Source organism: Sceloporus occidentalis, unplaced genomic scaffold, assembly GCF_023333645.1.
Source record: "Sceloporus occidentalis isolate IW3139 unplaced genomic scaffold, rSceOcc1.0.p SCAF_90, whole genome shotgun sequence".
Lineage (NCBI taxonomy): Eukaryota > Metazoa > Chordata > Lepidosauria > Squamata > Phrynosomatidae > Sceloporus > Sceloporus occidentalis.
In genome coordinates this window covers 3,915,753-3,935,999 of record NW_028317070.1, presented here as the reverse complement: position 1 = coordinate 3,935,999, position 20,247 = coordinate 3,915,753, and the positions used below count along the sequence as shown (strand labels likewise).

At 41.1% G+C, this 20,247-nt stretch overlaps 1 protein-coding gene across 1 annotated transcript in view; it reads left to right on the top strand.

Moving 5' to 3' along the window:
• The window catches only part of LOC149284628 (DNA polymerase zeta catalytic subunit-like), a 73,211-nt gene that overhangs the window by 41,315 nt on the left and 11,649 nt on the right, over nucleotides 1-20,247 (top strand). The window contains exons 7-14 of the mRNA XM_089496471.1: nucleotides 997-1,101; nucleotides 1,994-2,078; nucleotides 2,516-2,658; nucleotides 2,923-3,051; nucleotides 5,596-5,830; nucleotides 7,396-7,523; nucleotides 8,038-12,253; nucleotides 18,534-19,411. Of these exons, the coding sequence (XP_089352597.1) occupies nucleotides 997-1,101; nucleotides 1,994-2,078; nucleotides 2,516-2,658; nucleotides 2,923-3,051; nucleotides 5,596-5,830; nucleotides 7,396-7,523; nucleotides 8,038-12,253; nucleotides 18,534-19,411 (5,919 nt within the window). The remainder of the gene's footprint in view (nucleotides 1-996; nucleotides 1,102-1,993; nucleotides 2,079-2,515; nucleotides 2,659-2,922; nucleotides 3,052-5,595; nucleotides 5,831-7,395; nucleotides 7,524-8,037; nucleotides 12,254-18,533; nucleotides 19,412-20,247) is intronic.

Genomic DNA, 20,247 nt, shown 5'->3' with positions numbered 1-20,247 from the left:
TCCCCAAGGCTCTCAGCAGCACAGCTTGAGCTAACATAAGATGATACAAGTCATAGTTGGACGACACTGGTCTGTGTCATTTACTCGTGTATATATGGAGATAGAAACAGACACTGAAACAGAATGTATTTAAACAGGTGGCCAAGACAAAAAGTTTGCATTTCTAGTTATTTGTATATTGACTGAAAAATCAACATACAGTCAATATATTGAAACACTTGAAGAAGGGTGAATCGTAACTGTGTAATTTACAATGTGCTCTTTGTTCTGGAACAGATTCTTGCTTTTCATAAAACCATATTGTAGGTACATTCTTAATACATTGAAAATGTGTGTGGGGGTACTGTTTGTGTGTGTGTTAGTGATGCAATCTTGTTTGACAATTTTACTTTGTCTATTCCAGTTTTTTTTTTTCGGTTTTTTTAAAGAAATGTAGGTTTTAAAAAAAGCAAGAACTGAAAGTATAGTGGACCAAGGAGACCACTTGCACCCTTTGCATGAAAGGAACCTATATTTGTCCAAAATCCTAGCAGATTTTATATATGCTTTATACCTGGGAACTCCTCTGAGTTTTGCCCGCTTCTCCAAGTCACCCCGTTAAAACTCTGGGTTGTGAGTGTGGGGTTGTGGCACGCTTCACTCTCTGCCTATAGTGGGACTGCCTACCCTCAACCCAGAAAGGGAGGTCTCCAGGTAGCTCAGGCCTGGATATTTCCCATGTATGCCAATTAGAAACTCCCGGTAAATTGTTGCTGAATTCTCTGTAGTTTGTGTTAATCTGTGTATATATTTCTACACACACATATATATGTATCGCTGCCGAAATCTATGTAACTATATTTTACAAATACAGAAGTAATAAAATGGTAAAACCTGGGCTGTATAAGATAAATGAGGAACTAGATTATTTAGTATGATCTTCAATTTTAGAGATCTGTGGTATATTTATGGATTTGCAAGAAAGCTTAACAAAGGCCCTTTTTTTCAAAACTGTAGCTCAGATAGGGAAGAATCCAGGGCTGCAGGCCATATGGGAAGATGAGAAGCAACGTCGCCGAGAGAATAACCGGTCTTCTCAAATCAGCCCACCTGAATCACAAGGTAAACAAAACTGTTTTCCCAGCATAAAGCTGTATACGTTTCCACGTTACGCATCACATTTCCGGCTCTGTGTGGTATACTTTTGAGGCCGTTCAACTTTCAAGTACTGTAGAAAAAAGCTGCCAACTGCATGTTTAGAATCCACCAGCCGTTTTTCTCCTAATATGCAGCAGCTGTAGTTTACGATCTCCATATGATTCTACTTCTAAGGCATAAAACCCAGGAAAATGGAGAGCACAAAGTTCCAGGAGAGGGCATTTGAGGATAATTGGTCTACCGATAACACTTTTCCCCCCTGGAGACTTTTACATTTTTTCTCTGATTATTGTGTTCTCTGGTTAGCTTGTTTATTATGTAAAACGCGACCGTTGTGCTGCTTACACACTGTCTCCTGTTGTTTTTATATATTTATATTCTTGTAATGGAAGTCCAAAGAAAGAGTAAAATTTAAGTAAAAAAAAAAAAAAAGCATTCACCATTAACAGTTACTGGTGCCCATAGTGCCCTCTCGATTTGCTTAACAATGCCTACATGTTTATTGTATCAATGTCTGTGCTGAGCTTAAGACTATTTAGGTGTTGAATCAGTCCATGTTAAAAACAGTACACATTTTCAGAATGACTAGTAACTATATGAAAATCATGATCCATACTCAATGTCTAACTGGACACTACTAATTGTAAGTGAGTTGAGACATCTTGAGTAATCTTTTCACAAAAGTTTACATGGTAAGGATATAATATATATACATATATAGATATAGATATATATATATATAGCAAGGGTAGATTTTAGGTTAAAGGCTTGTATTGTTTGGGGAGGAGGTGTATTTTTATACATAGTATACCTTACCTGCAGCATTAAGTTCTCATGGCTTTTTTTTTGCCTAAAGATCGTGGATTTGTGGCTGTAACAGAAAGCGAAAAAATCTTCCAGAAGAGACTTAAGGAAATCCTCAAGCAAAATGACTTCTCTGTGTAAGTATAAACTACGTTCAGAGACTTGGGCTGGAAACAAGTCCTCTTTTTGTGCCAGCGAGGAACGTCCTTCCCACACTATGCAAGTGTCGCCAGTTTTTACAGTGTTAGGTGTAAAGCATTCTTTTATTAACCCCTTAAGGACAATGGGCGGTCCCAAAACCCATTGAAAACAATTCATTTTGAGCCCGTACATATACAGGCTTTGTCATTAAGGGGTTAATTGTATAAGCCCACTAGAACTTACATCATTCTCGTTTCAGATTGAAATAGGTTAGTTGAGTAGCGATAGCTGAATCATAAGTCGTTGGTGGGCACAGCCAACTAGTTTTCAAGGGCCAATAATCGAAATAACCATTGAATAATAATAAAGCTCTGTAACCTGCGTTCCTTTTGGTATAGTTATGTGTTTAATATACCAGTCTTCACACACACAGGACGCTGCCTCACTCCATGGACTGCAGCAGCGTGTCGGACGATTTCTCTGCCGAGCTGACTCTGCATTCTCAGTTTGAGTCCCCCGAGGGCATCCCCTGCACATCGGCTAACGTGGTGGAGGTTCACAGAGATCCGAAGCACAGTAAGGGCTTGCATTATGTTATGCGCTTTCCATGTTTGTCATTTTTATCCAAATACATCACAACGTAATACATGTCACACCTGTTCTTAGCTTTTGGTAAGTTTCACTTATAGGTTATGGCCTTCTATTAATATAGTCTCACAGCAGTAGCTCCTTGTTTTGTTTTTCCTGCGTTATCGATGACGGAGATGGGTTTCGGTTGCAGCACTGGAACTGAAGCACTATTGTAGTGTTTTGTTAAGGACACGTGTTTTCCTTCCTCAGGAAATGAAGAGTGTGTTGGAGAAGACCAAGCAGATGCTGTCATTGATGAAGAGGCTATTTTAAATGTCATGGAAACTAGTCAAAGCTTCCAACCTTTGTCCCAGAGACTGAGTCAGTCTCCAGTTTTCTGTAAGTCGTGCTTCACAATGATCAATTGCATATACTGCAGGACTGAGTACTTGCATTATTTTAAAACAGCTAAGAAATTACTTATTTGAAAACATCAGTTATACCACATAACTGCATAACCATTGTTTTGGGCAAAACACAATTAATTACAAAAGCATTAGAAGATTAACTGTACTGGCTGGAGGAGAGATATGATTGTGAAAAGTAAAGTTAGAGATTGTGTGATAGCAAAACATTTAGTGCATAGGATGAGCATCTAGGTCTTGGGTGGCTGTCTTGGGTCAATAACTGTAAATGTAATCCATGTCGCTGTTATTGAGGACCAACAAATAATCAGCACAGGCAGGGACGTCTCAGCTCTCTCTGATACATGGACAAAGAGAGCTGAAGATCTTCATGAGCTTTTGTCCCCCTTTAACACCCATGTGTGTACCTGCCACCTCTTGGAAACTCATACATCACAGCTAGAAACCTGCTGTTACCCAGGGTATTAAAAAAGCAAGCTGGAATCATACCTTTGATGTGCCATTTCTAGATTCGTATTTTATGAATATGTTGTGAATAGGTCTGTGTATTTTGTAAGAACAAAATGAAATATCAGGGGCGTAACTAGACGCCTCAGGGCCCGGGTGCGAGAATCTGTTAAGGGCCCCCCCACCCCCTCACCCCCCCCAAAAAAACATGATTTTTACCCAACAATTTTTTTTCAACTAATTCAACAAATTCAATTTACATATTGAATCATATCTGTAAAAAAATCAAAGAAAAAGGGGCGCATGTACAAAAGGCATAATCCAGGGGTGTCCAAGTTTTTTCTGCAGTGGGCCACTTCATCAGAATTGTATACATGCGCGGGCCGCACTCATTTTTCACTGTGACAAAAAATATGGCCTTTAATAAAATATGCAGATTAAAATAAAGTAAAATGACACAAAACCTTTACTCTTCCTCTCACTGATTTCTGGGCCTTGAAAGTTTTGCGACTACAAATTCAGGATTCCCTAGATTTATTCTAGGGATGAACTAAAATGAAAATTCTGGACCAAAACATTCAGGGTTCACTTAGCCAAAACCGAAAATTACCCCCACCTTTAAAAATAATAATAAAAACTCACATGTTTAATAAAAGTAGGTAACACACAATTGGACAAAATTAGCAATATGACTTGGCATGATAGGAGTGTGATTGCTGTTAGCCTAGGCAACCAGTAAATGCTGGTACCTAGGCATGATGGGACTGTGCTCGCTGTGATTGCTGTTAGCAATCACACTCCTATCATGCCAAGTCAGCCAGTACATGCTGGTACAGGGTGGCTGTAAGTGATGTGCAGACTCTCGAGGGCCGCATGTTGGACGCCCCTGCCTTATTTAAAAAAAAAAAATTAAAAAAAACGTAAAAAAGATTTCGGGCGGCCCCTTGGCTTGGGCCCCCCTGCCGCCGGGGCCCGGTCGCAGTCGCGACCCCTGCGACCCCGGTAGATCCGCCACTGTGAAATATATTAACCACTCAGATATGAAGAAATGCCTTTTGCATCAAACACTTTGATACCTTGAATCTCAAACTTACAATTAATTTTATCCATATTGTTTTTGAGAAAAAAAACAAACTTATTTTTATTTTTTTAATACTAGTGTAAGATTTGTTTTTTAAAATAAATATATATACTTTTTCCTTTCTATGCAAATATTTTCATGGTACTTCATGTTAATTATGAAGTCTATAGGGTTTTGTGTTTTTTTTGCTTTCTTTTGTCACGGCAACATAACTTAATATTTTTATTGTTGATTAAACACCCGATGGTACGTTTTCTTTCAAGTTTTTTTTTGGTGTTCTATGAGGCTTGCCAGCTGTGTATACCACACAGATTGTTGTAATTTGTCTTTGTATATAAGATCTGACTTGTATCTGATTGCAGTCATTGAAGTTGATTTATATAACTGAACAAATTCTGAAATGTTAACCCCCCGCCACCCACACTGTTTAAATGAAATGCATAGCTTAAACCCCAAGTCAACAAGAACCAGTGAAAAGCTTACAGGTTTATATCTTTGTGGTGGATACTTTTCTCAAATCTCTTCTTTTAGGTCGCTCTGTGTCTGATTTGTTTGGGCATTTGATCCAGCTTTCTTTTTCTTATGTACAAAGCATAATAGAATAGAAAAACAGGCAAATTTCTAACCAAGTAAAATCGACTTTAAAAAAAAAAATTCGAACAGAGGCAAATAGCCAACCAATAACTCATCTTCCCATATGGATGTTTATTTTGAATCTAAATAAGTTGTAGGGAATAGTTATTTCCAACATTTCAAAACGTGTATATATTGATCCTTTTGGAATATGTTTCGAGTATTTCATAGCATTACATCGTTTGTGTAGCCTGTTAAAAGGGATACCTAGGGAGCTGCAGAGTTTGGCTATGTATAGTACACTTGTACTAGAGTGCATTTGTTATGTTTGTCATTGTGAACAAGGATTGTTAAAATGTTTTTGTTTGTGTCAGATTATATATATATAATATAAATTGACAACTTTACTTTTATTAGTGGATAACAGTCAAGATAAAGCCATGGTAAAATTATTAGCCGGCCTAGAGGACGATGGGTACCAAGTGGACACGTCCAGAAGCTTATCACAGCACGCTTTTGCAAAATATAGCAACATGCAGAATAGCGATGACGAGGAGAATGAGCCCCTGTTGGAGAAGGAGGAGATGGAACTGAGCATACTAATGTCCCAAAGATGGGACAGCAACACTGAGAAGCAGAATGCCAAGCAAAAGTATGTATGCAAAATGCAAAACAAAAATCCTTTATTGGTTGTCTGTACTTTCATTGCACTCCCGGTTGCAATTTGCCAGCACTCATTTGAGAACGTTGTCAGTGTTAGCCCTTGAGCTTCTAGCATTCAGGCAACCTGTTTCAGACATGCTCCTCATGCATGAACGGGGTTGCTAACTTCGGAAAGAACCTCCTTGTGGCTCCCCCTACCATGTCAGCACCCTGTTTTCTAGAACTGGCTCTAGCAGTTATTATATTGAGTACGTATGTTAGTGTAAGATTTCTATGTATGTTTGTGGACCACAACTATACTACAAAACACAAGCGTATTTTATTATTCGCTTTTATTTATATAGCGGCAACAGAATCCGTAACTGTGTGTCAAGTCTAAGGATTAAAAAAATTGCCGATTTTAAAAATACTGATGTGCGCTCTTGCTTTTAAACATGTGCAACACATGAGGCATTCTGATACCGTAAAGTCATTTAATATGGCCTCTATATATTTAGGGTATAGTGTCAGGGTTTAGGGTACACAAAGCAATGATAACGTTACGACAAGTGAATGAAAATCGCAGTCATGCCCTAAGCCACTGGTTTTCAATCCCTTAGCAACCTTAGGACATGCTATAACTTCCTTTAAAATATGTCTGAAACAACAAATGGGATATAATACAGGCATACCCCACATTAACGTACACAATGGGGTCCAGAGCATGTATGTAAAACCAAAATGTATTTAAAGTGAAGCACTACATTTTTTCATTTATCAATGCATGTCCTGCTCTGCAGTGGTCAGGTCATTTCTACCACAAAACGCACAAAGGATGCTTAAAGGGGAATTACCATGCTAGCATCATGCTGTTAAGGGTCCGCTCCCGCAAAGTGAGTGTACATAAGCAAGGATGGTTGTGCTGCAACTACATCCTTACTCACGAGTGGGAGTGGGGGTACTCCTGTAGTACATCCTGACGTTCTTCCATCAGCAGCGAGACTTCCCTGCTGCTACAAGGAAGATCACCATGGACTCATGTCAGCATGTATAGTGCACTGGTACACTTGAAGGCCTGAACACTAGTGTCGGTAACTGCTGCCAGAAACATCGATACCTGCTATAGAGATGCCACCAAGTCTGTACGGGCTCTTCTGGGGCCTTTGATTCCTCTGCTTTTCACGTTATACAGAGATCGTAAATTTAGGAATGCAGAGCCCTGCTTCACTGTGTGATTAACTGCAGGGATATTGGTGTAAGAATGAGAACAATAAAATTTGTTAAAAATAGAAGAAATAAAAATTAAATACATTTGGAAATAATTGTATGGACACAGAGAGTACCCTGATGATGCCATGGTTACAGGAGACATCCCTGCAGTCCCTAAGGTCCCCAAAAGGATCTCAATTTTTGGCTCTTTTGTGCTGAGTTGCTAACCCATGTGTACCTATACGATTAACTTTACCAATATCGACCTGTCAGAGTCTTCACACAGTGTGATCTATCAGTAAAGCACAATTTAAACTGCAGATAACTGCTTTGATAATAACATCTTTTTTTTCTTGGTCCCTTAAGCAAGAACATCGATGGGAGCTCATCGGAAGAAGAGGATTCTACCGATAGTGAAATGGAATGGAACAGTAACTTGCTTCTTGCCAATCTTTCCATACCACAGCTAGATGGAACAGCAGATGAAAATAGCGGTATATAACATCTTTTTTATTACTGCTATTTAAAAAATGAAATAAAGCAAGTTTCAGCTGTTACAAACACTTGCCATGTGTCTATCAATTTTAACTCCTAAAGTATGGTTCTGGTCAGTGGTTAACTGTGGAAGTTAGTTGTCAGGTTGTATATGTACTTTTTGTAAAGTGGCATAATGTTCTTGGCTTTCATCTACTTAGTCCTGTCCCTAACATCCCTTATGAAGCTCCTCCGTCCCCAGTAGTTCCACTCAATAGTGCTATGGTAGCCAGTTGATACTGTTATAGAAGCTGTTGCACAAACTACTTGACCTGGCACTTAAAATGGGTCTTCCTCAACATGGCATCATCTGCAGCCAGTTCCCCTCAATCTGAACAATTTGGGTACTTTTGTTTTATCAAAATGAGGATGATAAAGTCACATGGATGTTTTATGGAGTAAACACTTTTTACTTATTTGTGCCTGTTTCCTTTTTTTGCTTACATGACTTGTAACCAGACTTTTTTTCTTTAGATAATCCTCTGAATAATGAAAACACCCTCACCCACTCTTCTGTCATTGCAAAAAGCAAGCTATCAAAGAGTTCCCTCTTTCATAAAGATGTTGCCTCGTTGGAGCCACAGTCTTCTGCTAAAACAGCCTTTCAGTGTCAACACACAAGTGCACTTTCCTCCAGTGTTCTGAAGAAAGAAGGGCTGATGGAGGAGCTCTCATCTGCTTTAGAGAAGGCACCCGAACTTTCCGTCCACTCTTTCCCAAAAGATAGCACTTACAATCTGAAATATCCTGCACCGTTTAACAGTTCAAACCACCCAGAAGTCCTCCCTAAAGACAGAAGCAAAACTGATGTAGTTACTGTTCCTTCAAGTGAAAAGAACATCTACGAAGAAGGCATATCTTCAGTGACCAGGCATTTGCAGAGTAGAAAGTTTACCAGCATCAGGAAAGTGGATAAGGATACTTTCTTACATGTAAACCGTCACGGCGTTGAAAGTGCAGGGGATAGAAGCTCAAGAAATTTTACAGAAATGGGCAACAAAGCAAAAAAATCTGCTGATATAAATGATAAATGTAATAGCCCTCCCCTGAGTATTTTTTTACCTGCATCCTTAAATGAAAGCTGTGAAATGATGCAGTGTGCAGAGGGAAGTCGAATAACCGCACACCCCGTGGACTCCAGCACTAATGAAGGGTGCCTTAATAAACTTAAGGTGCGGTATGAGGAGTTTCAGGAACACAAAACTGAACTGAATAATTCCAATCAGCAGGTGACCCATTACAAGTTTTTCCCTAGTGTCGTCCTTTCAAATTGTTTAAACCGACCGCCAAAACCTACGCCGCTGTCATCTAAAATGGAGCCCCCTAAAAAAACAAGACTGAAGCTACCAAAAAAAATAAAGGCTTCTGCAAACAACGAAGCTCCTAATGAAAATGATGTGAAAATTAATGTAACCAATGCTGGATCTGTAAGCTTGTCTGACAAACAAAGTGATAAAGCTCAAGAAAGTACTGTACCTGAAAATATTCAAATGGACAGTTCCACCTACCCAGACTCTGTAGATTTAAAGGATATGGGATCTCCAAAAGACAGCAGCTATGCACCAGGGAATGCATGTAGCAAAAGTCCACCAGATGTTGACAGGGTTCCTTCTTGTGATTTAGCTGTAATGATGGATGATTGCGTGTTTCAGACAAATAGTTGTAATATTAATAGCTTTCCATGTCCTGTTGAGGAAGCCAATACAGATTCCGACCCATCTCTTGCACTTTATGGAAATAAGTACACCTTAAGAGCAAAACGGAAAGCACATTTCGAAAGTGAGGATAGGGAAGAAAGCCCAGGTCTGCACACTGCTAAATTAAATCTACCTCAGCCCACTGAAGCCACTGAAGATGTTCTAAATTGTCAAAAGGCACGCAAGCGCAGGAAAGTATCAACTAAGCTGCCTCCAGTAATTATCAAGTACATAATAATAAATCGGTTTAAAGGCAGAAAAAACATGCAAGTCAGACTGGCAAAGCTTGATCCAAGTCTACAGCAGGTAAAGCTCACAGAGGACAAAATCCAATTGTACAGCAAAATGGCACCTTTAAAAAACTTCTGGCCTAAAGTGCCAGATTCACCTGCAACCAGATACCCGATATTTCCAACAGCACCAAAGAGACCACAAAAAAGAAAAACAAAGCCGAAGTCCTCAAAGAAAAAGCTTGGGGGAATTCCAAAGACGGCGAATAAAATAACAGTAAATAAAATTGTACCCTTAAGAAGGAGACAAAAGTGTGCTTTTCTTGCTCCTCCCATACCATCTTATAATACGGAAACCGAAGATTGCGACACAGATTATAAGGATGTCATGTCAAAGCTTGGTTTTCTAACAGAGAGAAGCCCAAGTCCAATACATATGTCTCCTCCACGCTGCTGGTCTCCAACTGATCCAAGAGCTGACGAAATAATGCACAGTCCCGTGGAAGACACCCCTCTTTTTAAATGTTCTGCTGAAGGCAGCGGCAAGGGAGATGATTTCAGTTCTGCTAAAAAGAGGCAAAGGAGAATGCAGACGAACAAATCTAGGAAGAAAAATGTTATAAATCCTCACTCTGCAACAAGCAAGCATGTGAACAAAATCAGCCAATATCAGATGGGCACAGATGGAAAAAAACAGAAGGGCAAATCAAGACAGAAGAAAAGCGAGAAGGCACCAAGAAAGCACACAAAGATTAAAGACAGGGTTAAAAAGACAAGTACTCAGCATGGGGAAACTATAGGACCTCAGCCACAGGATGAACCTGTAACGCAAACGAGCGATGATGTACAGATGCCATCCTCCAGCCATCCAGATTTCACCTTATCTGGGTTTTCAAGTGGCCATCTCCATTCTACCCAGCTACCCCCCACAGGCAGCGTGCAAGAAAGCTCTTCTGGCTGTACTCTCCCCGCAACTCCAAGTCCTCTGCAATACCAGCAAAAAGATATCCATTCTTTTCCATCGAGCCAAGAAATGGGGCCACATAAAGTTGATTTAACAAGGGCACAAGCTTGTAGCATGTTCCAAATGAGGGATTTTAATTCATCTCAAAACACAATATCAAATTCCTTTTCCAGTTTACCTCAAATAATACAAAATGCGCAATTTACCTTGGGTAATGCACTTCTGAATAAGGAAGATCCTAATGATGCTCAAAAAAGACTTTTGTCCCCTATTGGAAAACTGAAAGAAATACAGGGGTCACCTGACTCTTTGGCTTTTGAGACGTTGCAGTCAAAACTTTTCCCGTGTATATTTAACAACCAGCAGCAAACGGCCAATTCACAAGACCCAGCAAAGCAGTGTGATTCAAATTCTTTCATCCCGGAGACTGTTCGGTCACCTAAGAATGGTCTCTCATCACCCATCCGAAGCCCTGTCAAAATGTCTCAATGGGAGCAAATACAAAAGGGAGAAATCATTGATGCAGCCCAAGCTGCCACACAGAAAATGAGTCAAAATTGTTTAAAAGAGATTTTCTCCTGCACAAAAGCCATACAGAAAACCACTCATGGAGGTTCTCCACAAGCAATTGACGGGCACTCTGGAATTGCTGTTCTGAAGGAATTGCTTCATAAAAAACAGAAAGCAAAAGTGGCAGATGTACTAGAGTCCATTTCAAAGCTTAAAGGAAGTTTCACTTGTCCTTCAGAAGCAAAATGCTCAAGTAAAAAATCACAATGTGCAACCCCCAATAAAAAACCAAGAGCTCCAAGAAGCACAAAACCCAAAGGAGCAAAAAATGTGAAAACCAGTGAGGTAAAACATATAAATGATCACCAGACCAAAAGTTCTTCATCTGAACGAAGCCCTGGGATTTTCTCTGACCCGGGCTTTCAAAGCTGCTATGTGCTGGAGGACAACTTATCTCCTGAGCATAACTATAATTTTGACATAAACAGTGTAGGACAAACAGGTCTATGCAGTTTATACTCTGGGAGTCAGTTTATTCCAGCTGATCAAAGTTTACCTCAGAAGTTTTTAAGCGACCCCACTCCTGTCCAGGTTTCAGAAAACGAGGGTTCAAGTCTTGAAAGTCAGAACTCGCTGCAGAAAATATCACGGACCCCAGATATGAAGCCTCTTCTAAGACCAAGTTCTCTCAGCCCGGATTTATTTGAAAGGTCATGTATTGATATTAAACAGAGCCCTCTACTTAACCAGTGGAATAATGGGTTACTTATGCAAAGTGTCCACTCTCAGTCCCCAAATGATAGACTTAAGAACCAACAGCTAGAAGACTGCCCCAAAGACAAGTTTAAGCTAAATAAAAAAAGTATTCTGAAAGATGCTACATTTAATTTTTCGGAGCATGGCTGGGGTGTAGCAGGTACAAATTCTCCAAGTAAAGATGGCACATTTGAAGCTTGTCAGCCTCCAAATTCAAATTCTTCCTTTAATGGCCTTCTTTCTTCCCCAGAAGGGGATTTTATGGATTGTGTGTCGGATGACTTAGAGTTGTACATTTCAAGGCACAGTGGTGGCTTAACACCATCTCCAGACAGTTCACCAAGATCAATAAGTTCCCCATCACAGTCCAAAAATGGGAGCACAACACCTCGACCTGTTCACATTTTAAGACCCTTGATGTCTCCTCCAAGTCGTGAAGAAATTATGGCAACATTAATGGATCATGACCTAATGGAAACCATTTATCAAGAACCATTTTTCAGCAACCCTTCAGATGCTCCAGAAAAGCCAAAGTAAGCATGTACAAATAAAACTAGAATTGTATTCTACAGCACGGTACAAGCTAACATTATGTATTATTATTAACACTGCTGCCAGTCACTGACATTACACCAAAATATATATATATATGTGTGTTGTTCCTCACTGGGTAGAACCGTATGGCATGTGAAGCTTGGACAGACCTTCTGGGTTTTTTTTGTTTGTTTTTGATCTTCTGCCTTTCAGTGATATAATGACATCTTACACATGATATCGGTATTCCTATGTATAGGTGTGATATTATTTCGCTGTTTTGTATGTGCTGAATTTGAGGATAAAGGATCCCAAAAAAGCTGATGAAAGGAATTGATGCCATGGCATAAATATTCGCCCACTGTAATAGTTTGCTGCTTGCCTTACAGATCTGCTAATATTTACACCCTTTTTAGAGGTTTCTTATTATTTATGTTGGGTATGACCGCTGTATCCAGTTCATACAGTTTAGTGTACATATATTAAACGCTGATTTTTAAAGACTTAGTCACTTACATTTTTGTTTTCTTAATTCTCGTTGCTTATTGGAATGAACCTAGCTTTGCACCCCTTCCCCAAAAAATTGTGCTTTTTTTTTATTACACCAGAAAAAAAAAAAGCTGTTTTCCCCCCTTCTAGCAAAGAACACAGCAGGGCAATGTTTCCTTCCAGGAAACGTCCTTTGCTTGTCAGTTTTTCAAATACCCTGATGGAACTTGGGCCCTTTAAAGGCCAAGTACAGATTGACTTTGGTCAGTGCTGTCTTTTATAGAAATGACACCGGAGGTTTGACAGGAGACAAACTGCTGCCTGGCAACTTGGCTGCCACCCACTGCCAATGGATACTGCCATCACAGCCCTGTTCTGTCTCCTATACTCCAAAACAGAAATGCAAGATGACTTAAGGTTCTGAGCTTATATCTGGATATAGATATTTGGTAAGTACCAAGGGATTATTTTTGTCATGCATACTACTACTTTGTTCTTCTGTGGCATTTTTTTTTTATCGATATTTTTTATACTGGGACCTCTGAACTTTGCTACTCAGTAAGATGCCCACTAGCCAGATCACAGCTTTTTCTGTGGCCATTTGTACCACATCTGATTTGCTTTAATATTCTTTGGCCCAGAAACACAAGAATACTATGGACCTATCCTCCAAAACAAATGGATAATGCCACAGTACTGCCTAGGACATATAAAGATTTACCGTATTGGCTCGAATATAGGCCGCACTTTTTCCCCCCACTTTAAGTCTTAAAAGTGGGGGTGCAGCCTATATTCGGGGTCTAGCGCCCGACGCCCGGGACGTGCAGTTCCGGGCGCCGGGCAGGCAGCAGGGTTAGGATACAGATCCCCTGCAGCGGTGCAGGGGACCTGCATCCTACTCTCTGATACGCTCAGACAGCCTCCCCTGCCAGCACTTCCCACGGGGGGAGTGCCGGCACGGGAGGTTGTCTAAGTGCATCGTGCAGACGTTCACCGGCAGCAGCGATGTGCTTAAACAGCCTCCGCTGCCGGCACGTCTGCATGATGTGCTTTAACAATCTCCCTTGCCGGGAATTTCCAGGGGGGGAGTCCCGGCAAGGGAGATTGTTAAAGCACATCGTGCAGACGTGCCGGCAGCGGAGGTTGTTTACGCGCATCGCCGCTGCCGGTGAACGTCCGCACGATGCGTTTTACCCCTGCCCCCAAGACTTACCAGAGCAGACTCCCGACTGTCTTGCGGGGCCAGCGGGGGACATCTACGCAATACGCGTATACATCTTCCGGTGCCGGCACATCTGCTGAGTGCCGGCACCGGAAGTTGTATACGCGTATTGTGTAGATGTCCCCCGCCGGCCCCGCAAGACACCCGGGAGTCTGCTCTGGTAAGTCGGGGGGGGGGGCAGAGTGGCAGCATATCTCGGGGGGGGGGCAGTGGCAGCATATCTCGGGGGGGGAGGACAGTGGCAGCATATCTCGGGGGGGGCAGTGGCAGCATGTCTATGAAAAAAACGTTTTCATTAAAAAAGCACGAAACTTTTAGAGTGCGGCCTATATACGGGGGCGGCCTATATCTGAGCCAATACGGTAAATCAGCCTTGGCACCACAACAAATTAGTGGAAGCAGTAACACTGACTTAAGAAAGTGAAGCATTTATCGTATTTTAGGTTATTTCATCTCCTTAAGAAGTATTGTGCTCTACTAGCTCACTGGATCAGGCAGGGACAATTGCTGTTGATCTGGTGAATCAATTTGAATTAATTACAGAAGCATCTTATTTACGCAAGTCTCATGGATTTGTTTTTAAAAGAACTGCTCCATGTCTGGTTTAAATTGAAGGAAATCTAATTACTTGACAAGTATTCTATTTATTTTTTTTTCCCGGGGGGCATGAAGAATAAGTCATATCAAGGATGATGTGTTCCACAAGTTATATATTGGGGTCTTTTTCAGGACAAGAATGGCTTTCTTCAGATAAAAAATGATATCATATCATCTAATTTCCTATAAAAGAAAAATTTAAAAAAAGCATTTTTCTAATTTTTATTTGAAAAATCTTTTACTCATCTACAAAACCTAATGAAAAAAACCTGCAAAATAGATTCTATTTGTCCTGAGTTTGTTTTGCAAGTTATAGGGCAATAGCCTTTTGCTATTTCAAAACCATTTTCTTCCAAATCTTCTATCCCCATGTCCCAATTGGACCATCTTTGAAGCCGCCCAATTCAATTTATCCTATCAAACCATATAGTTTTGAAAACTAGACACCCCAAGATATAAATGCTGATATTTTAACTCTTTCCATGCATACGATTCTACCACCAGCCTTTGCCAGTTTGGTATTTTTTTCATACAAATTGTACTTAAGGTATGAATTTATAGCTCGTTGTATATGTCAAACACCGCCCCAATATGAGGTTGTTTGGGGCTAAAACGGCACATTTGGGAAGTGCGCTTTTTTTTTTTCCATTTTGGTCAGTCTTTGCCTATGCCTTGTTTGGGACATCTTTGAACCCGGCCACTTCAATTTTCCCCATCACAGTAGACACCTCTTGGGTATTTGAAATGCTAGTATTTTAACTCTTTTCATGTCAGGATTTTTGGGAAGGTGCAGCACTGATTTTAGCACTTGGTCATAAAATCAAACTATTTTTTAAGAAATATTTTTGGATTTACATTTGGACTTAAATTTTGTTGGAACTGGATGGCTCTCCTGATGGTGACATCACTCTGTAATTATTTTTAAATGTTGCCACATTTTTTATTTTTTTTTACAATATTTTACTAATCACTCTTGGAGACAGAATTTTATTTTTTTAAAGGACGCCACCTACTTGCAAGAGACAAAATCTCTCACAGTGGCGCTTGTGACCGCACCTGAGCGGTGAATTCTGCTAAATGAGGATGTGGTCCGGAGCGGTCACAGTGCGTCCTGCGGTGGGTTTCCGGTGATGCTGTATGCCTCGCTATCGAGGCATTTCAGCGACACCATTGAAGCTTAGGAGGCGATCGTTTAGTATACAGTGTCATAAAGTAACAATATCATATCCTCATTTAGCAGAATGCCCTTGTTTTAAATGATTTAACTCAGAGTTCAAAAAATTTACATAGATTATGTACTACTTTTTTTCGCACGTTTATCACATTGGATAGTAAGTGTTCCTGTTAAGCAGTTTTTTGCAGGCTTAAATTTAAGTTACTAGACTATTGAAGTATGATTATCTTGATCTCTTAATTTTCCTCTAGTCAAAGTCTGATGTCTTGGGTAAAGCTAACCCATGACAACGGCTGACACAAATTAAACATCAGAATTAATTCTCCACAATACAATGCAGCAGACCTGTGCAAATGGGCCAAAAAGGATTTGGACCATTCTGTTCCTTTTTGGCCCATTCTTTTCTGGGCAACAAATTTTGATCCCTGCTTATTTGGTTTGGGCCATAAATTCAGGGTCATATTTAACTCGGGAACAAAATCAGTTGCCTAGTGCCCACATTCACTCTCTCATGCTCTCTAAATGTTTCCCTACCTTCTTTGTTGACAACTTTTGACTTTGTTGACAACTGCTTTTGCCGACCCCTTCGGCTTCTACATCTTCATCTTTTATCTTCAATCTGCTATCTTTGTCCGCATCTACGGACATAACCTGGTGGAAACTTCTGCCAAAATGGCGGCACTTGCAGTGAGAGGGCAACACCGAAAGTGCCTTCATTTTGCCCTCACTTTAACTCGGCAATATGGCGGCACTTGCGAAAGTGGTCAGCAGAGAAGGTAGGGAAAGGCCTAGAGAGCATGAAAGTGTGAGTATATGTGGGACTATGGGTTTTGGATGAAAATTCGGAGTGTATTTGCTTTTTTTGTCCAATTCATAAGGTGGGTCTGGTAAATTTGCAGTTTGTACAAATCTGAACGCACACATCTACTATGCTGTAGCTGTTTTTGTATTCATGTATTCTTCTGTTATGAGGATTTGTTTTACAAACAAAGGGGAAATGACATGGATGGGTCATCAGTGTTTTAATTTATTTTTTTCATTGCAATATTAGAGCTGTTTTGTGAGCTCTACCACTGGGACAAAATCGTTTATCATTGAAAATGTGTCAAGCCCCATTCAAGGGCATCTATGCTTTTAAAATAGCAGTTAAAGATCTTTAAAGGTGCTGTTCCACCTAACCTGGTTTGTTACAATATTCAGCATTCGAAATGTCATTCCTGGTACTGTTGAGTGTCTTAAGTCTTTCTGAGACTTATTTTTATTAATCATGTTACATGTTGCCTCATTTATAATTCTAGCTGGCAACAGTTTTTATATGACACTAGCGGTAATTAAACAGAAACCCAAAGTAGTACCGTATTGGCTCGGATATAGGCCGCACCCTAAAAGTTAGGTGCTTTTTTAAAGAAAGAAAATTCTCAGTAAAAAAAAAAAACTTAGTAGAACAGATAAGCTGCCGCTCTGCCCCCGCGAGAGATGCTGCCACCCTGCCCTCCCCAGACATGCTGCCACTCTGCCCTCGCGAGATATGCTGCTACCCTGCCCTCCCCAGACATGCTGCTACCCTGCCCTCCCCAGACATGCTGCCACTCTGCCCTCCCCGAGATATGCTGCCACTCTGCCCTCCCCGAGATATGCTGCCACTCTGCCCTCCCCGAGATATGCTGCCACTCTGCCCCCCCGAGGTATGTTGCCACTCTATCCCCCCCTGAGATATTCACTCTTCCCCCCGAGATGTGCCCCCCCCGAGGTATGCTGCCATTCTACCCCCCCCGAGATATGCTGCCACTCTGCCCCCAAGAGGCCCCCCCCTAGACTTACCAGTGCAGACTCCCCAGGGTTTTGCAGGGCCGGCGGGGGACAGCTACGCAGTACGCGTATTCAACTTCCAGTGCTGGCACTTTCGCCGTGGGAAGTGCCGGCAAGGAAGATTGTTAGCGTACATGCAAGCGTTAACAACCTCTCGCTGCCGGCACGTCTGCACGATGTGCTTTAACAATCTCCCTTGCCGGGACTCCCCTGTGGGAATTCCCGGCAAGGGAGATTGTTAAAGCACATAGTGCAGATGTGCCGGCAGCGGGGGCTGTTCACGCACATCGCCGCTGCCGGTGAACGTCTGCGCGATGCACTTAGACAACCTCCCGTGCCGGCACTCCCCCCGCAGGGGAGGCTGTCTGAGCGTATCAGAGAGTAGGATACGGGCTCCCTGCACCGCTGCGGGGGATCTGTATCCTAGACCCCGCTAGACCCCGAATATAGGCCACACACCCACTTTAAAGACTTAAAGTGGGGGGGGGGACGTGCGGCCTATATTCGAGCCAATACGGTATTTTCTTTTTATACAGTTAAACCTTTACAAGATGATGATGATAACAGGAAAAGTGTGCCAAGGTTTCTGTGCTTAGCACTAGAGCGATGATTTTAGGCTGCAAAAGGGCCAGACTTTTTCATATACAAGCTTAAGCACAAGTAGCCTAGCTAAAATGGTTCAAATTGAGAATATCCCTTGTGTTTTTGCAAGGATACATAATTTCCCGATGTGCTTGTAGTGCCTGGATTTTGACATCCCTACCTTGATATTACTTTATATTTGCCTGTGAGATGACACATGCATTGCTGTATAATATAATGCTGGTATACATGCGTTCTTTCTAATGGCAAAAACACCACATTAAGTGCAGTATGGTTGCAGCAGACGTATTTTGTGCCCTATAATACACAGCTTCTTAATCTAATTATAAATATATGTGGCTGTATACCTATACCTGTATAATGTTTAAATGTATTGCTCTTGCAGAGAGGTCGGAGGGAGGATTCTCGCAGTAGAAACCAAGTTACCATATCATCTTCCAGAATTTGAAGGCGACTTCTCAATGGAAGGGTTGAGACTTTGGAAGACTGCATTTTCTGCAATGACTCAAAATCCCAGACCAGTCTCTCCAACTCGGATGAACCGGCTCCTGGTTGAACGAGAGAAGGCCAAGTCCAATCCTGAAGATGATAAAAAGCTGGTAATAATGCCTTGTAAAAGCGCACCAGCTCCTCAGAGGGTTGAGATGTGGATTCAAGCCAAGGAGCTCTACGAGTCCACTAAGGGTATTTGCAAGGATCCCCCAATCCAAGAAGCCAATGAAAGTAATTGTGTTAAGACTACTCCTTTACCTAATGGATGCAACAGCTTGCCCCCAAAAGAAATCCAGCTTTTGGTGGCAGAACCTGCAAGTTCAGAAGGTCTTTTGGCCAATGAAAATAATGTAACTATTCATTTTGCTAGTTCCCCCCCTGCTCTTCATACTGCAGACTCGGAACTTATTGAAAGGAGAAATGATTTGTTGCCTAGTACAGCTGAAACAGAATCAAATGACATGACTAATGCTACAGACTTGGATAATTCAACTTCTCCAGATTCCCCGATATTACCCCCATGGCAGGATCCGGTATCCCCAGATAGAAAAGATTTTAAAAAAGAGAATATTTTAATATCTCCAGCTGATGTTTTTGGAGCAATGAACTGTCAAAGTCCCGAAGTGAAAGAGTTCTGCGCGCAGTCTCCTTCCCCATTTAATCAGGACAAGCACGCATCCAAATATGTCTGCTTACACAGTACTCCTGTCATAGAAAGAAAGCAGGAGGAAGCAGCCCACGAGGCACTCCTCTGCACTCCTGTGACATCAGGTAAGCTTCTGAAACTTAGGACCAAATTGATAAGCCTATGCCGTTACTCTTTTGGAGAAGCTATTTTGTTTGTGAGTGCATGTTTAAGCTTCGCTGATGCTACAGAGGGTGTACATGTTCCTCCTTATACACCTCTGTGTATCTCGCACGACTCCGGTCCTTAAGGGAAACGGACATCTTGTACATATTCCAGTTTGAGCATAGCAATCTCAATTAAAAATGTATTGAGCTACTTGTCTTCAAGCAGGAACACAGAGAGTCCGTGGCCTGGTTGCGGTCCTTGAGGACCAGATGTGTGCTTCCCAGATATACATGATGCATTATATGTTGTGCCATGCATGCCCACAAACAGCAGCCATTTTTACCCAGAGAACAACGTCTTTGCTTTTGAGAAGAAAAATATGTATTTGTAAAATCTCACTATACATTTTACTAGCTTTTTTTAATGTAGTGAAATGTCAATTTAAATCCCTTTCAATGAGTAGTAAATTATGTTAATAAAACAATATAATTAACAATTAACAGATAATTGTTGCATTGTTGTGGGTCTGTGGAATTTTCCAAATCTACATTTTGCAGCCACATGCACTAAATAAAGCCACGTATCTGTGCACAGATTTGTTTAGTCACATCCAGTTGGATGATGATAAATCAACACGTGAAATGTGTACTGCCTTCCCAGCCGTCCTTGAGAACCACATGTGGAAACCAACGTACAACTACCCCTTTTAATAGCCGCTGCCTCAAATATCTTAATTTATTCCACCCAAGTAGAATAGTAATTTAAGATTGTAATTTAATCCCATTCGTCCATTTGCAAGATTCTTCATACAAAA